Raw genomic sequence first — 21,017 nt, 5'->3', positions numbered from 1 at the left:
GCCAACATCAGGGTCATGTGCCCGCCTTGGACTCCTTATTTGGGCTCACGTTGAGGATCATGTACTTGAAAAATAAATAATTCGAGGTCAATGTTCACAAAACTACCTTTTAGTAAATACCTACATCACTTTTCATTTTGCTGTAGGATAACAAAGCATACATAGAGATAATTATCTACAAAAGAGGTCTTAACTCTTAAGGTATTATCATATAGTACATAGGTATTGTAATTTGTAAGTTATAAATTATAATTTTCGGTTTTTGCGCCAGGTCTTTATAATTATTTCATACAGTTGTACGACAATAAGTTTCAAATAAAAATTGTGGAAGAATTGTCAACAATGTTATAGCATTATTTTATAATGTTCATGTTCTAGCAATAGGTATACCATAATAGTTCTGAATGTACTTGTTATACTTATTTCGACCTATTAAATTTTTATCACAAAACTTTGATAGTAAAATTACAAATTATAATTTTCAATGATACTAAATAAATAATTAAATAGGTTGAAAAATTGGATTGATAAAATATCTTAAAGTATCTAAATCATAATTGGTGGCTGCCCACCCTTCAAAAAGATCTGTGCACGTCTGTGATTTGCTGATCTCTACAATAATAAAAATAATATATTACGATTAATATAATTATTAAATAATATATTATTATAAAAATATACAATTTAATGAATTTATATACATAATTATGTGTATATTATATTGATACAAAATAGTTAAGTAAGACCTAAGTTAACCTACTAATAAGTGATTACAGGAGTGTAATAGCCTTTGTGTATCTGTGTGGGAAGCATCACATTTTTTTATAGGCCCTGCTAAATGAGGGATGGCCCTGGTAAATATGATATAATTTCAAATAAGTCAAATGAATATACAAATATTGTGCCTAAAAGCTGTTCCCACCTTAGTTTTTGAAGATACACTATCCTTATTAGTTCTAATTAAACTCTTCGTCTGCTTTTTTGTTTTCAGTACGACTAATAACGCCAAAACAATTGTTATATAATGAATAGTAATTCTCTATTTACTTATTAAAAGGGAATGAAACAGTAAATGCTTTATAGTATATATTATAAATTATGATGCTAGGTTTCATTTCTATGTTCTAACGTTTGTGCATCAATTTAAAAATATATTTTATGCTAATTAGTTAATATTTTTTTATGCATGTATATATTTATAAGGCCGTTCCTGGGTCAAATAAGTCATTTTTTGGAACCTCACACGTGTAAGACTAATATTTTTGTATTTTTGTGGTCTTATTAAATTTAAAATTGAATATATTTTTTTTTTATCAACATTAAAATTAAATTAAACTAAAACAAAATTACATAGAATACAAATGGATTAACTCTGTTTTTTTTTCAATTTCAACTAACTAGTTACATATTTTTACTTAAGAAAATTAAATAAAAATATTTATTATTTTAAAATAAGATTACATATTTGGCTATATACAGCCTAACAGGCTATACATGTAAGAGAGTAAGTGTAAGTATAGGGAGTAAAAAATATTGAACTCCAGATTTGGTTTAGTAGTGATTTTGTAATAAGATAACGGTGCAGAAAAACGTGGTTATCAATTACTTTTTCCAGATGCTATTAATCTAATGCTTAATTATTTTGAAATAAATGAATAAGTGTCTAAAAAATAATATGTTAAATGTGCATCTCACTTAAAAAATATAAAAAGTGTTAGTAAAAATAATTGAATTTAACATTAAACAATATTTTCATCTTTCAATTTAATGATAACTCTGGTCAATAGCTCACAATGTTGATCCTAGAAACAGTTATTTTTCATATTGGTGGAAATAATAGATCAATGTGATCAGTCTTATTATATTTAACTAAGTATACTTAAGAATAGAAAACTAAACACTACAATAATGTTTTTACATATTATTTTTTATTATTTGGTAGTTGATAAATGTAAAAAAAAGTACCTTCAAATAATATAGTGCGTTAATATAACATAAATACAAAATTCAATTAAATACTTATAGCTAGTGGTTAAAGTCGCACTTTTAACTGTTCCATACGTTGTTTGATTCTTCTTCTCATTTCTTCATATCTAAAAAAAAGTTATGCATGCTATTTATTCATACTTTTTAAGCAGATTTTCAACAGCTTCAGTTAGATTTTTGTAATACTCAGTTTTCGATACCCCAAGCAATGACTAAAAGCTGTTATTCCCAGCTGCCTGTCTAGCAGATAAAACTAACTGCTGAGAAGTACTCTTAACTTAAATAATTTGTAAAGGAACCAATGAGCTACAAGGGTAGTAGGTTGAGCCAACATTTTAAGAAAAATACATAGGATTTAATGATCTATCAGCCTGCGAATATCTAAAAATACCAATTAGATAATAGAAAATATTTTACTTTGCTTGAACTGCCATAATATGTTTCTCTTCTTCAGCATCATAACCAGCCAAAATAGCTTTACATTCTGGTATACTAAAGTTAAGAAATTGAGCCACATCACAACTAATTTCATCTGTGGTTCGACTTTCCATTAAGTATAATCTAGAAACATCTTCATGTGGCCCTTGAATTAATCTTACGACCAATGGATATTCATCATCCAATAATTTACGACGTTCTATAATTACATTTTAAACAAATTAATCAGGTAATACAATTCACAAAACTTTTCTGATATTTCTAACCTCCATTATCAAATACAAGAAATATTGAAAATTGATATGCTTTCCCATCAACTTTGTACTTGTCTAACATCAAGTTGATAACTTCTGGTGTTGTAACCAATGATGTAACCCAAACAGACATTTGACTACCATATGGTGGTGTGAAAAAACTTGTTTCACGATTATAAAAATGGCCATTAATTGAACATCTGCGTTTCAATTTAGTTCTATTCTTTCCATTCAATCTTCCAGTTCTAAAATATTAACAAAAATAATATACATTTAAATATAAAATAGTTCAATATAATATGTAAAATGTATCAAATAACATGCCTTCTTTTGATAGCTGTTGATCCAGATTTCCGACGCATTTTAACGTTATTTACAAATTCATCTTGATGGTCAGATAATGATTCATCATTGTATTCATTGTCACTGGTATCATCATCTAATGAACGACTCCTCAGCAAACACTTATCAACAGTCTCTTTTTCTAACTGAGATTCAAAGTTTTCTGAATATTCGTCATTTTTATCTGGAATTAAATCTTCTATATCAGCTTTTGTACTACATACTTTTTCATCGTCTATCACTTCTCTTCCTACCTATTTAATTTATGACAGATTAATAAATAAAATGTTTTAATTAAAGGGGATTGGAAACAAACTGTTTTTCCTATTAAAAAGTCCCATTTTCATTCCAATTAGCTGATTAATCTAATTTGTACAATAAGAATATTGAAAACATATTTAAATTCTCTTGTTCTTTGGATCTACTAATAAATTTCAAAAGGATGTCATAACTGAATGTGTATTCTATTTCTTAGAAATGTGCTGCATAATAAATTTGAGTTCAACTGTTTTAATTTTAAGTTGTTAGTTTCAATATTAGAGTCTAAGGTCTGTTTTATCACATTCATTTACACAATATTTCAATTTTAAAGATTTATGAGCATTTTAAATTGTTAATACACATAACTTTCTGTAAAATTAAAATAGTGTCTAAAAAAACAATAAGAGTACACAGATAATGTTCTCAACAAAGTTTAATAATAGATCTTAATTAATCTTACATTAATGCTAACACAAAATTGGAACTACTGAAAATAAATTTATGATGCAATAGGTTTGTAAGATGGAGATAGCATATAAGGATATTTCGTACTTTTAACAAATTTGGACTACACTGTCTACACTTGTCAAAGTTCAACTACTATGAGTGTAAAGATGTACAAATAATTGACAGTGAATTACATTTCTTCAAATAAATATAAGTTGTTTATCTGTATGGATCCAAAGCAAACATATCAAGATGTTCTAATGTTTCAAATATCATAATCACATTCTAGAATGTTTGATTTTATCAGTATGATGGAATGAAAATCAAAAATTTTATTCTAAAAATGTATCATACAGGCAACCTTACATACTATGAGTTTAAAATTCCCCTAATTAAAATCAGTTTGTTTCAAATCTACTTAACATGTATTTGGTACAAAAGAAAAAAAGTTTATTAAGTGGATGTGATTTTGATTATTAACAATATTAAATTTTATTTTATTTTAAATTTATTAAATTTTTAGCAATAGTAAGTTATCTCAGTGGCAGATTTAAAGATAACATTTAATACTACAATAAGTCAAAGCAAAATGTGGTATGTCACAGTTCACGATACAGATACATTTTACAAAGCCATTCCCATATGTTTTTGATCATAAATCATAATTTCAACAATAAATTTGCAACTGCTTCACATCATAGATCAATTAAATGTATAAATTATTATTAAAAATAATAAAACTTTATCATTTTGAATGATATTATCAACAGATACAAAAGAAAGAAATAACAAATAAGGGTATCACATCCTCTTAAGTACCAAAAAAAGTTATTATATTAACTAACTACAAATTTAATTACTTTCAAAAATTGATTTATGTCATCTTTAACAACGTTATGATTTAAGTTATTTGGTAATGTATTAAATTTGCTTAAATAGTTGTTTCCATTTTGGTGTTGATCATTTTTTGAATTATTAGTTACATATTTACTTTGTAGTTTCTGAAAATCCATTTAAAAATAGAGCATGGCATTATATTACATTGTAATTAAAAACTACACTGTTCACCATTAGTGGCACATCATTTTCTCTAAGGATTCTATTTTTGATTCTTTGGTCATCATCTTCTTTCAGATGAATCATGTCAGTCACAGCCCAATAGATTCTTAATGCCCCTTCTAGAATAGGACGTCCATTTACCTATAAAAATGAATTCTATTAATATAAAAATTTGCTAAAAATAAAATATAAAAATGTTCAAACAATTACTTACCTCACGGCTACGAATCTCTCCACTACGCCCTTCATAATATTTGTTGTACATTTTGAGTTTTTCGTCCAACTCGGACCTATAATAAACAAAAATCAAAATGTTAAAAGAATCAGATTAAACATAAATTATCACAATATAAATTAATTACAATATTATTACCTTTCAACATTTGGCCCAAAGGGATATTTGTTTTCGACTCTACCAAAACTGGTATGAGACTCCACTCTAGTACCATGGCCATATAATTGAGGTCCAAATAACACACCGTAACATGGCACATGACAGTAAGGGACACCTTTATGCTGAAAAAAAAACGAGTTATAACAGTGTAATCATATCAACATATTAACCGATAATGATTATCAAATTATATTTTTTCTTCTTGATCATACCTCTGCATGCTGTCCGGGGTTCAATCGCTTACTACATTCTTCACATCGTAGACATTCAGGATGCCAGTCATAGCCTAACGATTGCATGCGTTCCGCTAAGTAAAAAAAATCATAGGTACATAGTTAGATAGTTTTTTTAAATGAAAATTCAAAACTCACCGAAGTACACTGGTTTGCCACATTTATGGCATTTCCACATGGCTATGTAAAATATGTGACTATAATGATTGTAGTTCTAGCCTTACCCTAAAATTGAAAATATTGATAAATTTATATTAAATATTTAAACGTTCGATAACATAAATTATTGATCAATAGTCAATACATGGTCCTAGGAATATCATGTTTTAACTTTTAAGTATTAATGTATTATCTTCAATTATCTCTATTATGATAATTTATTATAATTTTTTATCATTAGCAATGATAACGAAAATAATACCACAGAATTATATTGTAATACTACAGTAAAGTTGTACCATAGAATATATTCTATGACAGTATAAAACATTTTGCAGTGTGACCAGAATTTAAATACGTATTTATAGATTTTTGAAATTATTCGACAAAAAGTTCGATTTAACACGGGAGCAAAACCAATAGGTTTAATAAAGGTGTCAAGAGGTCGTGACCAATATAGAAAACATTTATCCGGAAATGAAAAAAAACTAAAAGAGCTAAAATAGAACTAGAAAAATAAATTATGTGCGGGGCTGTGGCACTATAAAGAAATATATAAACATTATAAACAATTCCGGTTCTTACATTCTGGCATCTATTGTTTCGTGGTTCTAGCAATGTTGTTGGGATGGTCAAGGTGTAGGTCGTGTAGAACCACACACATATATTATATTATTATTAATGCAGTATTGCGCATGGCGTACGTGATACAATAAATTAATTACTATTAATAAGTGTCACAAGGAAAAGTTAATTTCTAAAGTATTAAAAGAACCATAACGAATACTTAAGCCCCGACCTTGTAAAAGACAATGTAATCTGGCTGTTTTGTCTAGTATATAAAGATTATAAAGGCGCTCCGAAAGAGAGAGAAAGAGTCTAGACACTCTATTTCTACGTGACGACTAGTTGACAGTATTTATGAGATATTTGTCTTAAATTGTAACATTACTCTGAGTGTTTAAAATGTCTTAAATACTAACCTATATCAATAAATTTGTAATAATAGTTAATTTGACTACGTGTTAATTGTCAACTGATCTCCGCCACAACTGGATCACAATAATGTTACACTTAAAGGAAAAACATGGACATAAATGGATGGGGATTGTATGATGAACTTAGCCTTCTTTTAGAAATAATTGATAAAGGTGCTTTTTTTTGAAGAGTTCTTCTAAAAATCCTTATAAATGTCTGCTTGCTTTTTATTATATATTCAGCCTCCCTTAAGTCAAAAGCTGAAACGGCGCCTAAGTATATAATATACAATACAGTGTTTGGAAAGAACGTCGTTCATAAACGCATGTTCACACGTTCACGTTCATAATTATAAAAAAAAAATAATAATGAACGATACGAGAACGTCGCGCGTCGCTCATTTTTTTTTAAATAGGACGTGAACGTTTATATTTTTAATGAATTTGAACAATTTTGAAGACGCTAAATTTATTTACTATTTGATAAATATAATATGTATATAATTTAGATACTTTAGAAAAAGTATATGCTCTAAAGTCTAAATTGTTTTTATTTTTGGGTTAAGACCTATATGTTTAAGGATTTTTATACAAACTGCTGGTAAACTATTTATAAACAAAAAATTAGATGAACGACCTTATGAACGCGTTCATTTTTTCAAAGAACGTGAACGTGAACGCGTTCGTTTGAAAAAACATGAACGTGAACGTGAACGAGTTCCTTTTTCAAGGACTGAACGTGAACGAATTCATCTTTTTAGTGAATGTTCCGAACATCCGAACACTGATACAATATACATTCATATAACGATATAACATTAAGGATTATGCTCACATCACCAGTAACAACAGAAACAGCTGTAAGATCATTTTCAAAATTAGAGTTGGTTAAAAATTACCTAAGAACAACTCTAAATCAAGAGAAAATTACAAATTTGGTAATAGTATCTATAGAACATAAAAAATAGTAGACGAACTGGTCCAAGAAAAGTTAATTTTTAATTATTAGTAATAATTTATTACTGTTATTTCTGTAATAAATAATTTTATAAATATCTTATAAAACTTTAATCATAGATAATATGTACAAAATCGATTTTGGTTTTTGATGTAACTTTAAAAAACAAATGACCATAGCTACATGAAATTCTCACCGAATGTTTATATAACTATATAAGTATATTCTATCCACCATGCAATTTTTTTTAAATTTTCGACTTAAGTTGAACTATTTATAGGTATTTGTAATTTTCGATCATTATTAGTTTTTTTTTAAATTAATATCGATAAAAATGTATTTATTGGGTAGACAAGCTTGAAAATTTAATACAAGGCTCTTAACATATTGTTACAATGGTTGCAGCAGTTGAAAAATATTAAAAATGTATAGGCATGATAATACGTAAAAATTACGGCAAAGTTCAAATTATCTTAGACTTTAGACAGAAATTCATTAAACATTTTCTTTTTAAATCTAAGATTTGAAAACTTAATACAAGGCTTCTAACATATTTTTACAATACGATATCCACTTTCCCGTTTTTTTTTTTTTTTTATATATGAACATTTAAGTAATACTTTTTTGAGATTTAAGATAAAAAATATAGTTGCTTTTGGTTTCATCATACAAATTATCGTAATATAATAGTAATATCCACACATCGTGACCACCTATTATCTATTTTTAGTACCTCCAACATCCCTTTCGATTCTATAAGTACCTATACTTTCAAACCAACAAATTAATTACATAAAATAATCATATTAAATATATTATCTTTCATCTTTCTTTAACCATTCAGGATTTTTAATCTAATTTTATATTGTACTATTTCTATTGTATTTGTAACTGTATTTACTGTATTTGTATTTTGTAATTCGTAATTGTAATTTTAATTGTAATTGTTGAAACCAATTTTACCTATCCACAAAGTTTAAATAACCAAAAAAATTAAAAATAATAATAGTAATAGGAAAAAGATAAATCATTGTATTTTATTCGCTAATTTCAGAAACAAATTGTTATAGTTCCCGGACTGAGGAATAATAAAAAAAAATAATATTTTTGTATACTTATACCATTGATTATAAAATATACTGTTTAGTATTCATAATCAATGCTTCTGCATATAAACAAAAAAAAAAAAATATTTTAAAAATTGCACTAAAAATACAAAAATAATTTTCTGTACTTAAAAATAATGAAAAATTTAAAAGTGTGTGGTGCTCTTACACTTGACATATACTCAAAGTCACAATCTTATAAACAGGTTTGAACAAAGAAGTGTATGTGAGACTTAGCTCGGCTTTAAATGTTTTGTATGATATCAATATTTTCGTTAGGTAAACAGGGGCGGATTTAGAAAAATGAAATGGGGGGGGGGCTATAAATTATATCACACAAAGACAAAATATATAATTTTAGTACGTATATTTATTAATTATAATATATTTTAAAATAATAAAAAGATAATAATATTAAGTTAGATATTAAGATAAATAAGTTCATTAGCCTTTTGACCAATCTTCAGTTTTCATTCTCCTTTGCTTCTGTCGAGAAAATCTATTTGTGACATCGTCGATATCGATGGGTATTTCTTTATGTATGTGCAGTACTGCTAACCCATTTAGCCTATCTTCTGTGATAGAAGATCTCATACCTTTACCTAAGGTAAATTATAGTAATTTATAGTTTATACATCACATATTATTAAAATAAATACAATAAAATAATAAAAATAATAATTAGATTTTAACATGCACTTATTTAAAAATGTTCTTATAAAATATTTTTAAAAAACTTTATTATTATTTGAAATTACAAGGTTAGATTATTAGGTAGATCGTAATTTACTTAACGAAAATATTGATATTTAAAAATTTGTAAAAAATCAGCCATTTGACTCAAATAAGTGTTTTTACCATATTATACATTTTTCTAAACATCAGATTTACAAATTGGCTATATTGAATATTTCGAAAAAAAATTTATCAATTTTTAAGTTTTTTATTTTCAGTATTAAAAAATACAAAATTTAGTGCAAGTGTCTATGAATTATATTTAAAAGAAATTTTTTAAAAATATTGATTAGAATAAAAGTCAGAATTTCAGATCTCTGTGGGACACCCTGTATATCCAATATATCCATTGGCTGTCAATAAAAACGTTCTAAAAATGTCGAAAAGGTTTTTATTTGCAGGCCTTACATTTGGCGCTATAAGTGGCAAGTGCTGTTGGCTATTATATCATTACATTACCAAGCGGAAGCAATTGTTAAATGATAATCACGTGCAAATTGTACAGGTAATCAAAATATTTATTTATTTGTGTCATATTTATTTTAATTCGTACAGTCTGTATAAATGGACACATAAGAGGGTTTGGTTGACTAAGTCCAATAAAAAAAATAATTAATATTAAATCGATATAGATTTCAGCCTAAACCAATAATATTAATAATCATTTTTCTATTCCATAAAACTACTTAAATAAACGGTTAAAATATTTGCATACAATACTTTATTAATAAGAAAAACAGTGTATCCAGGGGTAATTTTTACCTGCTATATCTCGTGTGGGAACGTAACATTCGCCTAAAGTTTAGGTTCTTAACCGGTGGTCCATGGACCCCTTGGGGGTCCGTACATGGTTACTCGGGGGTCAAGAAATCGAGAAATCGATTGGACATCAAGGACGATATGCGAGTTGCTTTGTCTAATACGGTCCCAGATTTCAAAGCAATATTGCAGTCAAAACAACAGCAAATGTCACATTAAAACTTGTATGTATAAATTTTAACTATAAAAAAGTGATTATTTAGAATAATTTAATAATGTATTAACTCTTAGTATTATTATCATTAAAAATAATTAAAATAAAAATTGTAGTTTTTTTAATTTTTTTTTTTTGGGGGGGAGGGGTCCGTGCTTATACTTTATAAATCAAAGGGGTCCACGACCCCGATAAGGTTAAAAACCTATGGCCTAAACGCATAGGGTATACCCCCTGTGCACGCCCATGTGACTACACTCGATGGGAGTTACCCGTTTCCGCTAAAATAATATTGGCCGTTTCCGCCATAGCCCTTTTCCGCCAAAAACGAAAAAGGTACAATTCCCGTTTCCGCCAAAAGACATTTCCGCAACAAAAAAGTTTGGAAACCAATGGTCTTAATTTTTAAGCAATATAATATATGTTGTGGTATATATAAAATAAAATAGTAATGTAAAATGTAGGCAATAGCAACGTGCGTGAAGTTGGCCCACCCATTTTTATTTTGCTTGCTGCTCATAAACGGCTAACTCACAAATTCTAAAAGTGAACTCGCAAATTCTCGCAAATAACTCGCAAAATATTGGTGAAGATTTAAGTCGCTATACTCTAAGTGGGTGGGTCAACTTCACGTACGTGTAATAGCAATGACATTTGAAAATAATTGCGAAATTGCAATTGCAAATAGGTACAACAATATATACAGCGATAATCTTCGATAATTGTTGATAATCGTCGATAACGGAAGGATGAAGTATATATACTGTATTACTGTATCATAGTTTATTTATAATTTGCACACAATAATTATCTGACTAATGTTAAATTCTTATGCGGCCCTCACACGATCAATATTACTGACACTATGAATATTGACAGTATTTACTTTACTGACAGTATAGTCCTCAAACGGTCATTACAAATTACAGTCAATACTCAGTATTTTTTACTTTCACAGTAGTTCAGATCGATTGTTGTCTATTGATACTGTAAATTATTTAATCAGTTTAAATAGTATAAATATTTTTAAATTAACAAAAATGGATAAGAAAAAGGCGTGTATTGCAATTATAATTGCTCTTTCTGTAACAAAAAAAAAACAGACAAAACGTAAACGATGGATAAAAGAATGGATTGCTAAACGAAAACAGTACACTCACTTAAATATTTTAAATGAAATAAAATTATCTGATCCAAAAGATTATCAAAACTATTTTCGTATGAGCGATGTTATTTATAATCAACTTTTAAACATGCTAAGACCATTTATAACCAAAATGGATACGAATATGAGAGACAGTATTCCTGCAAACGAAAGGCTTGCAGTAACTTTGAGGTACTTGGCGACTGGACGTTCATTTGAAGATTTAAAATTTTCTTCCATTATATCACCAACAACAATAAGCATGATTGTAATTGAGACATGTGAAGCAATAGTTACTGTACTCAAGGATCTTATTCAGGTATATAAAACATTATTTTACTTTTAAATGTATTGCATCCTATATTTAAAATGTATGTTTGTTTTTACTTTTTTTTGTGTGTGAAATAATAGAAAGTAAAAGAAATGTACATATATTTATTTTAGTTTATACATTTCATTTTTAGATTATAAACGTATAATACCTATAAAATAAATAGGTATAACCATTGATTATAAATACATACAACGAATACGCTGTTTATAATCAATGGTAGATATAACATATGAGAAAATATTTAATAATAAATTATCTTACCGCTATCTCTTCGTCTCTATTTTCAACTTTATCATCAATAATGGAACATACGCTTTTAGTTGGCTTTTCCAAATCCGTTAAGAATGATAATTCTTCAAATAACCAAGATGATGGTTGATAGACGTCGTCTGTCCCAGCACCACTTCTTTTCGAGTCGTTAATTTTTTTCAATTCTTTCCGAAAATTGCTTCTTAATGTATTAATTTTTTTTTTTACATCTTCAATTGTAGAGTCATTTTTCAAATGTTTATAATAAACTAAGAGTTTTTTATAGGCAGAATTTTTTTTATCTCTATTGGAGTACTCTTTACAACGAACATCCCACAATTCGGGCAATTGTTTGTACTCTAAAATAAAATCACGCAAAATGGACCGATCGCGGCATTCGCGGGTTGTGATTTCACTTCCGTCATCCATCGCTGCGATGTCAATACTGACGAAGTGTCAATATCGACCTCACACTATCAATATTATCATCAGTAAACAAATACTGACGACTCGATATCCGAATTTTTCATCAGTCATCAGTATCGTTTTTCCATACTGACAGTACATCAGTACTCACATTACACGATCAATAATACTGTCAGTATCAAAAATACTGTCAGTAAAATTGATCGTGTGAGGGCCGCTTTATATTCTAATTCAGTATCTGTTCCGTTCGTCATCAGTTTAACAACAGTTAATACGATTTTCAAAATGGAATTTGTTAATAATTTTTGTGGCATTTTTAATTATTTAAAAATAACGATATGTTTTTTCAAAACTCTTTTGAGACTATATTTGACCTACACTTGTATTATAATTTGAAATAGTTAAATATAATGTATTATTATTATCTACTTGTATTATTATATTTTATAATACTAAAAATATTTTTATATGATAAGAATATATAATATTTGTACATGGTTCCCAAATTGACGGAAACGTCTTTTCACAAAAATAAATTTTGGTGGAAACGGGAATCATACTAGGTATAGGCTAAATCAGGGAATCGGTTTTTTGACGGAAACGGGCGATGCCCCACTCGATTTCCGATCTCCATATATTATTAATTTAATATATTATGTGGTCTATAATATATAATATTTAAACTATAGTTTCTGCGAAACACTGCAATGTTACTTATTGTTGTTCAACGTGTTGTCTAAAATTAATAGTCAGTTACCTATAGACTATTGCCGATGATGACTTTAAATTGCTTACATATACGAAAAGGTATATCGGATAATATACGACGTGACGGCCTAAACCTAAAGCACTCAATCCGCCATAACCATACAGTCTGGTCCGGTCGGGTATTGAGTTAACCGTTGATTACTGACAAAAGTTATAAGGTACGATGATGCAATACACGCGAATCTAATTATAACAACGACGACAATTTCCACGGAGACACCAACTTAAACATAAGCAACTATTATGTATAATAATAAAATTCGATAGAGATAATTAGTGCGATTGCGGTAGTTTTTATTTAATAATTAAACCAACTTATTTTATTATTATGTTGGCTGGAATTAAGTAAAAAAATTAAAAACTGTGCTGGCTATTATACACATATTTGCATTACCTATTATTATAACGAAAGTATGTTTATTTTGTTAAGTGTTTTGTGACTCGCGGTTATTGTAATTTTGTACATAGTTATTAATTCTATTTATTTTATACTCATACTTTCAAACATAAATATAATATTTTTATTTAATACTTTTAGAGTCAATTTTTCGTTTAAATAGTTGTTTTTAGGAAAATGTATTTTAATGTTTTCTTATTCAGGTTATTGCAGGGAATTATTTTTCATATACAAGAATAATATATCATAAGACACGATTATATAATTCAGATGTACAAATATATTGCTTTTTCTAAATATACAAATCATCAAACTATGGTTTTATTGAAAAAAAAAATTAAACTGGATTAAAAATGGTACGTGAATAAAATTTTAATTATATAATTAACGTTTTAAAGCTTTGTAGGATAAAAGAAAAGCAATTGACAGTTATAATAGTGGTAGTAGCCTGACTGGCCGGTATAGGTAAGCTATAAGTTTAATTTATTTTTAGAAATAATATGCGAGCTCAGCAATCTTGATGAAATCGATTATTCTATTTTCTTGTCCAGAGCCGAATGCTTCTTTGAGTGAGGTATTGTTTATATTTTATTGTGTTCGGTCTTCTTACACATAAGAAGGAATGTGTGAGTCTAGTTTGTCCAATGCGTACTCTGGTAACCATGATTTCCTCGTGTCGTGTGAACTTTATTACTGAGTTTGATCATTTTTTGGTAGATAATACATAATTTTATTTGTTTCAGTTTTTATTGTTATTGTTGGTTTGTTTTTTTCAGGAATAATATTATTAACTGTAATTTACAACAATAATTAGCAATAAGTAATATAGCGTAATACTATAGATAAGTATACCTACAATATAATAGCTACCTACTATTATTACATTTTTTATTTAATGTATAATCTAAATTATGTATAGGTAGAAATATAATATTGCCGTGTTAAATTCAGTATACAACTAATTATTTATTTTGTGTATATAGAATACATTTATTTTGTAATTATTTTCTTTGGTCTCGCGTTAAGCGTTTTAAGGACTACCGATAACGATATCCACGTTTTGAATTTAATACGGTACAGGGGACATTGGGAGAATTGTGGTTAGCAAAAAGATACATTATTTTATCATCTTTTTATTTATATTAATCTGCATTATTATATTGGCTAAAATAATGATATGACATAATAAATTTCTTACGGTTTCTCAGTTTGTCTCATTTGAGTTGACCGGCAGTTCACTCCCATTCTCCTCTTTGTGGAATAGGCCTACATGGGGACACCACAATAAAAAAAAACGCGCCTCTTGCAATACCTCATGTGACATTAAATGCGACATAATATTATACATTGTCATCGTTTAATAAGCTAAGGTGGTGTGGAAACTTGCAATACATTAGATTACAGTCTGCAGTAAATATGTTAAAATTACCATACTAAATATTTATAGTTTTTATTAGAAAACATAATCCTATAATTTATTTTATTGTACAGTCGTTGTAGTAATAATAAATATCAACACGAATAACTAGTTTTCTTTAATATAATATAATGTATACACGATTATGTTTTCAGAATTGAGAACCCCTAATACCTATATGCGTCAAATTATTCAATAATATGATATAATGTATTAAAATAATATGAAGTCTTATAGCAGTTACAATATATTATATATATCATATGTACGATATACCTTTCAAGTTTCAAATTCAATGTGTTAACAAAGGTAAATAAATTAATTATTAGGGCGATGGACGAGGTTAACCAATAAGTTAAAAGTTGTGACAATCTACATAATGTTTATTTCTATAGTCACGTTTATTATTAATAATATTAGTAATAAGGAATACTATATGTAGTTAATGAGAAGTTACAAAGAGTTGAAATAGATCGTAATCTTATGGTTAAGCTATAAGATTATTAATTCGACAAATTAAAAATACTCGTGAAAATTTTCATGAATTTGAAATAAAATCAGTTGAATAATCTGTTGTAAAAGAATATAGAGACAAAAAAACAAAATCTATTTTACGTCATGAAACTTTAAGTAATGATTTAGTTACTTCTGGAAAAAAAAAATGTTTAATTAATACATTTTTAGTTATTTTAGATCATTTATTGATTGAACTTAACAAGAGAAGAATAGCGTACCTATCACAATATTTATGTTAACCATTTTTTTTTTTTTGTCAAACTTGAAAGTCTAATCACACGATGATATAGATTTAAACGAATTAATTAATAAATGTCCACATTTAAGAGCACAACTTACTAGTTATGATGATAAGAAAAAAAATATTCCCAAACTACATCAAATTTTACACGAAAAAACTTAATTTCAATACATCCCAATATCGAAATAGTATTCAGAATAAATGCTTATTATATTGATGTGACTACCTAGTTGTTTAGTTAAACAATTTTATTTCTTGCTTGAAAATAATATAAGATTATCTTCGATCTACCCAGATGTCACAGGATCGATTAAATGCAGTTGCCATATTAAGTATTGAACATGACTTTACTAATCAGTTATCAAAAGACATCATTGACGACTGCAGCAAAAAAAAAAAATTAAGACGTACGACTAAATTCTGAACAGTGAATAATACGAGCAATATATAGTCGTATGTATTTCTTTTTTTAGTTTGCTTTGGTAGTTTTAATTTATTAAGTATTTATTTTATATTTTTATTTAATTAATGATCATATCTATATCATAAATATTATGAAATGTGAAGGGTCGTACTTTTAGGAGTAAAATATCAATATATTAATTAGGTTGTAAATATATTTCAGCCTATGGACAGTAAAACCATAATCTGGCTCGGTATTCATAGGCACAAATTGGGGGTGGGGCTTAGAGGTTATTTGCACCTCTAATTTTAAAATCAGAACCCTCAATAATGTTCGTATTTATGTAACAAAAACTTCTTTCAAAAAAAAATTAGATTAAATGAGAAAATACATAGCTTAGCACCCTTAGCTTTTTCATTGAGATTGCGGCTATGTAAATAGCTATGGAACGTGATTGAATATGTTTAGTATGTTTAATTACATGTATTATATACCTCTTATAACTTAATTTACAATTATTTTTACTATAGTTAATTTAAAATGATACTATAATATTGAAAATTGAAACACACAAATACTCACACTGGAAATTGGAGATAAATTTATGGGACAAAAATTATTTTTTATAAATGTTTCTAATGTTTATATTATCCTAATACAAAAAAGGTACTGAGGAAATTTCACTCATCAAAATGCCAACAAATGACATAAATTGAATGAAAAATAACATGGTTTGTTGTGAATAAACTCCTTGGAAAACAATTGAATGTCTTACACAACTGTATGCTAATTATTTCAAAAAAAATAAAACATATTTTATTAGTAAAAAAATGTTTGTATCCTTCTTGTTCAGGTAAAATATAGGAAGTAGGACCTAAAATAGCCATACCCAATAGATCTGCCTATCCCAATATTGATGCATAAAATTGGTCTAGTCTAATAAAAATGAAAAGTTCCAAACAAAAAGTAAAAAAAACAAATTATGGATGTTTATAAAAATAAAAAAACAATTTAATTTAAGAAACTTCATTTATCAGTAAAAAAATTTAATTTTTATAATAAATAATGCCACTGTTACCAATGTAAGATAACTTAAAATTAAAATTCATTATAATATTAATAAAATTTATTATAGAAAAAATGTAATGTATAAAAATAGAAGTCATTTAATAGTTTATATAAAAATAAAAATGAAACGTGTATTATTTTAATAAATATCAATGAAAATGTGTATGTATAAAAATAAGTTTAGCTTTAAATAATTATAATACATATGAATATATGATCACTGATTAAACATACATGTATAATGTATATATAATATGTATGTTTAATTAATGGTACGATACACATTACATTAGTGTCCAATTCAATAGCTTAATAATAAAAATTTAACAAATTTATTAAGTGATTAATTAAAATATATTTTATAGCATTGTTTTTCTTTCTATCTAATATAAATTTCCTAGTATGGTAAATAATAAACAAAACCACCGGTTCGAGATTCTTTTAATCTTTTTAAATGTCTTAATATGGGAATTATGTTTAATGTAGTCTTATCCACTTTTGTTTCACCAAATCTAGAAATATCATCAGCAGTTACAAAGTATTGACCTTAAAAAAACAAAAAAATAAATATTAATTATAAATTATTTTAGATGACCATTATTATTTATTTGTTCATACCTTGTCCAACATCGTTTTGCTGAATTTTCCACGTGTTGTACATATCTTGATCTTTTTTTTTTAATACATTTCTTGGCTTTCGCAAAATTTCATATTTATTTTCTAATGCAATATTAAAACCATCTATCACAGCATTCACATTTAATGAAGTTAAACGACCTTTCATGTACCTAAACAAAGTATGATTAACATTAAACAGTAATAAGCATTAAAATATCAATAAGAACCTATAAAATGCATGTACATAGTGTACAATATCTTTAACTTAATATTTGATAATATCCTAATTCACCCTTACATTAAAATTATCAATATGAAATAGATCGTGCTGTGTATGCATTTAAAACCTAACCTTTGAAAGATAGAGAAAATACATGCGAGAGCAACATCTTATTAGTAATTATCTTACTTTGGAACAGTATCCATTTCATCGTTGCTAACTGATTTTAGAAGTGGAATATCAAGGGCTTGTTTAACAGCTTGAGATTTTAAAGACTGCCTCATTATACTGTTACTCATCATTGTACCATTTGACAAAGTAGTATGGTGTATAGTATTCTCACATAGAGAATAAGCATCGTTCCACTTTGGTACAGGTGACATTGAAATGTTAGTCATATTATTTAAACTATTTCCTTTATATTCTTTTATTTCATGATTTTGATTATATTGCTGCGATTCAAGTTCAGTATTCAATTGAATATAGACTATCATGTGGTTACACCTTTCCTCAATTGTTTTCAATTCATCCAATTGTCTTTGAAATGACTATAAAGAAATACCATTACACAAAAAAAAATATTTTAATAAGTATCTAGATAATCTATCTGCGGTCTACCAAGCCTAGATCAATAACACAAAATCAGTCCATATTTCTCAAGTGTCAGGTACAAATAATAATTGCTTTATGTGTTCAAATTACTTTATAGATATATAATCAAGTGTGTCATGATATTAATTGCTAGTAATGTTACAGTTGCCAATAATAATCAGTCAATAAAAACATTTATTTTTCATTAGAAATATGATGAAAAAGGCACTGCTTTAGTTTCTGTTACCAATATTATGAACTTAAAAAGTAAAGATACATTTTAAATATTTTATCATACTTTCATTAAAATATGGATAAATTTTGTTATTTTATTATTCCAGAATTTTTTTTTCAGTAGACCACAAATGTAGTAGCACCAATAAAAACATAGTTAATATAGTTAAAATTAACTAACTGATTGACGAGCATTTTTCTCTTTGATCAGAGCATCTTTAAGAATACTAATTTGATCATCTAATGACATAATTAAATTATCCAATTGTTCACAAGTTTCTAATATTTCTTGTCCACCTTCACTATCTTTACAACACAACATTACATCTAGAGAAGTACCAAGTTTATCAATGGTTCCTACCATTTTTTCAAGATCAAAAGTACTCATCTTGAATATGATATTTTTTCTAGAACAAATAAATTTAAATTTATCAATACAACTATTAATATATCATAAAATATCATAAAATATCTAATAGTTATATGCATACTAAGGATAATATTATTAACTACATAATAGTATAATACATTTATACAGTTTAACATAACTGCTTTGTAAAATATAGTTATGGGTGCAGTAAGTTTGGGTCACTTATGATTCATCACTTACCATTCAAATTATTAAGTATAAACGTCCGCGCACTTACGCAACACACGACGTACTAATACAATTATTCTATGCTGTCTCACTGTATAACAATGTGTAAGTAATTCTACCAGTCGTCCGACCAATGATAAGGTAACAAACAGATATTATCTGACCTAAGATAAAATAGGTAGTATTTATGCTATATATTTACGTAAATTCAACGGATAAACCAAAAACTATCGGTTTTGTGAAGTACCATTTAAAATTAACAATAACTTATAAAAATTAAAAAATGTATATATATCGAATTCTAAAAAAAATCCGTGAATATGCAATTATATGCATTATGTTAAAAATATGCAAAAAAAATTGGTCCCATTTAAACGAGAATAAGCCAAATCGTGGACAAATCTGACAACCGATCAATTTGGTCTTAAGGAAAAAAACATGCAGAAGCAAATAAATCCTAGCCCTACTTATTAGGTATCCATAATTTTGTATAATGGTGTACCTAATAGTTACTACGTTATAGTGTACCTTTTTGCGATAAAGTAGGTAATGAATACAATTGATTTGTTTTATTTTGTTTTATTGCTAATGTATTATTATTACTGAATAAGTGTCAGTTTTAATTATTTTATTTGTCATTCTAGTTACTTAATGAAGTCCCCATAATTTTTAAAAATCCAGTGACTAATTTTATTAAAATGTATCGAGTATCGAGTATCTAGTATCGCAATATTCCAAAGCCAAGTATCGAGTATCTAGTATCGCGATACTCCAAAGCCAAGTATCTAGTATCTTGTATCGCGATACTCCAAAGCAAAGTATCTTGTATCTAGTATCTCAATACTACTTTTTGAGTATCTTGCCCAACCCTGCTTATGAAACTGCAGAATATTTAAGTATGTAAAATATACTTGAAATTAATAAGTTATAAGAATTTATAGAATAAAATAAGAAACAAAATATGAAAAAGCGACTTACATGTTCTTAAAATACTATTGAAATGATGCTCGATACAGTTATTCGGCATAAGCTTTATGTTTGATATTTATTTTTTAGTTTACTACTTCATTATTTTAAAAAGAAAATATAAATCATTTATTTATTTTTGAAATATTAAATACGTTTTTTTAGTTAAAAGTTTAACATTTGAAAAGTGAAAACAAAAGATGACCGATATAAAAAGTTAATAAGATTTGTGATAAGATATCATGTATGTTTGATTGCATTTAAATACTTATCGGGCGCATAATAACATTAACCGTTTATATTTAACCAGTTAGCTTCCATCGGAAACTCGCTGTCGTGAAACTCCGTGTAAGCGGGTTTTAGAGATCATAACCATACCTACGAAATAGATCTATGTTGGAGACTTGAGACCATGTCGTTGAAATTACATAATATGAAAGTCGATCATGTTGTGATGGTTTGTTGAAAAAACAAAACAATTGAGGAGATGAAGATTTGCATAGAC

The 21,017-nt window shown here is 27.2% G+C and overlaps 4 protein-coding genes across 4 annotated transcripts; 1 reads left to right on the top strand and 3 right to left on the bottom strand.

Annotated features, from left to right (window-relative positions):
* Positions 1–1,909: 1,909 nt before the first annotated feature.
* On the bottom strand, positions 1,910–5,741 carry Rassf (Ras association family member). Its single transcript, XM_015510393.2, has 10 exons — positions 5,553–5,741; positions 5,394–5,488; positions 5,161–5,303; positions 5,002–5,077; positions 4,797–4,928; positions 4,589–4,729; positions 3,003–3,274; positions 2,691–2,923; positions 2,404–2,623; positions 1,910–2,093 (listed from the first exon to the last, which is right to left on the bottom strand). Exons 1-10 carry the CDS (start codon positions 5,590–5,592, stop codon positions 2,033–2,035), a joined length of 1,413 nt encoding a protein of 470 aa, XP_015365879.1. The 5' UTR covers positions 5,593–5,741; the 3' UTR covers positions 1,910–2,032.
* Positions 5,742–8,964: 3,223 nt separating this feature from the next.
* Positions 8,965–12,679, bottom strand: LOC149056339 (uncharacterized). Its single transcript, XM_089226517.1, has 2 exons — positions 12,062–12,679; positions 8,965–9,216 (listed from the first exon to the last, which is right to left on the bottom strand). Exons 1-2 carry the CDS (start codon positions 12,476–12,478, stop codon positions 9,205–9,207), a joined length of 429 nt encoding a protein of 142 aa, XP_089082643.1. The 5' UTR covers positions 12,479–12,679; the 3' UTR covers positions 8,965–9,204.
* Positions 11,156–11,812, top strand: LOC149056340 (uncharacterized). Its single transcript, XM_089225607.1, has one exon. It carries the CDS (start codon positions 11,363–11,365, stop codon positions 11,810–11,812), a length of 450 nt encoding a protein of 149 aa, XP_089081733.1. The 5' UTR covers positions 11,156–11,362.
* A 4,533-nt stretch (positions 12,680–17,212) lies between the features above and the next one.
* LOC107163223 (uncharacterized) lies at positions 17,213–20,707 on the bottom strand. The gene is made up of 5 exons (XM_015510522.2): positions 20,525–20,707; positions 19,130–19,355; positions 18,313–18,671; positions 17,904–18,073; positions 17,213–17,831 (listed from the first exon to the last, which is right to left on the bottom strand). Exons 2-5 carry the CDS (start codon positions 19,334–19,336, stop codon positions 17,683–17,685), a joined length of 885 nt encoding a protein of 294 aa, XP_015366008.1. The 5' UTR covers positions 19,337–19,355; positions 20,525–20,707; the 3' UTR covers positions 17,213–17,682.
* Positions 20,708–21,017: the final 310 nt, after the last annotated feature.

This window comes from Diuraphis noxia, unplaced genomic scaffold (genome assembly GCF_037042655.1).
Source record: "Diuraphis noxia isolate RWA-SAM2 unplaced genomic scaffold, SU_Dnox_SAM2 contig0004, whole genome shotgun sequence".
Taxonomy (NCBI): domain Eukaryota; kingdom Metazoa; phylum Arthropoda; class Insecta; order Hemiptera; family Aphididae; genus Diuraphis; species Diuraphis noxia.
This window is presented reverse-complemented; position numbering and strand designations above follow the sequence as displayed.

Bases quoted from the DNA above. Each gene is read 5' to 3' on its own strand.
- Rassf (XM_015510393.2), bottom strand. From the start codon at position 5,592: ATGTGGAAATGCCATAAATGTGGCAAACCAGTGTACTTCG. The intron at 5,489-5,552 runs GTGAGTTTTGAA...TTTTTTACTTAG, and splicing joins TGGCAAACCAGTGTACTTCG to CGGAACGCATGCAATCGTTA. The intron at 3,275-4,588 runs GTAATTAAATTT...TAAATTAAATAG, and splicing joins ACATAAATCAATTTTTGAAA to GTAGGAAGAGAAGTGATAGA.
- LOC149056340 (XM_089225607.1), top strand. From the start codon at position 11,363: ATGGATAAGAAAAAGGCGTGTATTGCAATTATAATTGCTCTTTCTGTA.
- LOC149056339 (XM_089226517.1), bottom strand. From the start codon at position 12,478: ATGGATGACGGAAGTGAAATCACAACCCGCGAATGCCGCGATCGGTCC.
- LOC107163223 (XM_015510522.2), bottom strand. From the start codon at position 19,336: ATGAGTACTTTTGATCTTGAAAAAATGGTAGGAACCATTGATAAACTT. The intron at 18,672-19,129 runs GTTAGTTAATTT...ATTTCTTTATAG, and splicing joins AGAAAAATGCTCGTCAATCA to TCATTTCAAAGACAATTGGA. The intron at 17,832-17,903 runs GTATGAACAAAT...TGTTTTTTTAAG, and splicing joins GCAAAACGATGTTGGACAAG to GTCAATACTTTGTAACTGCT.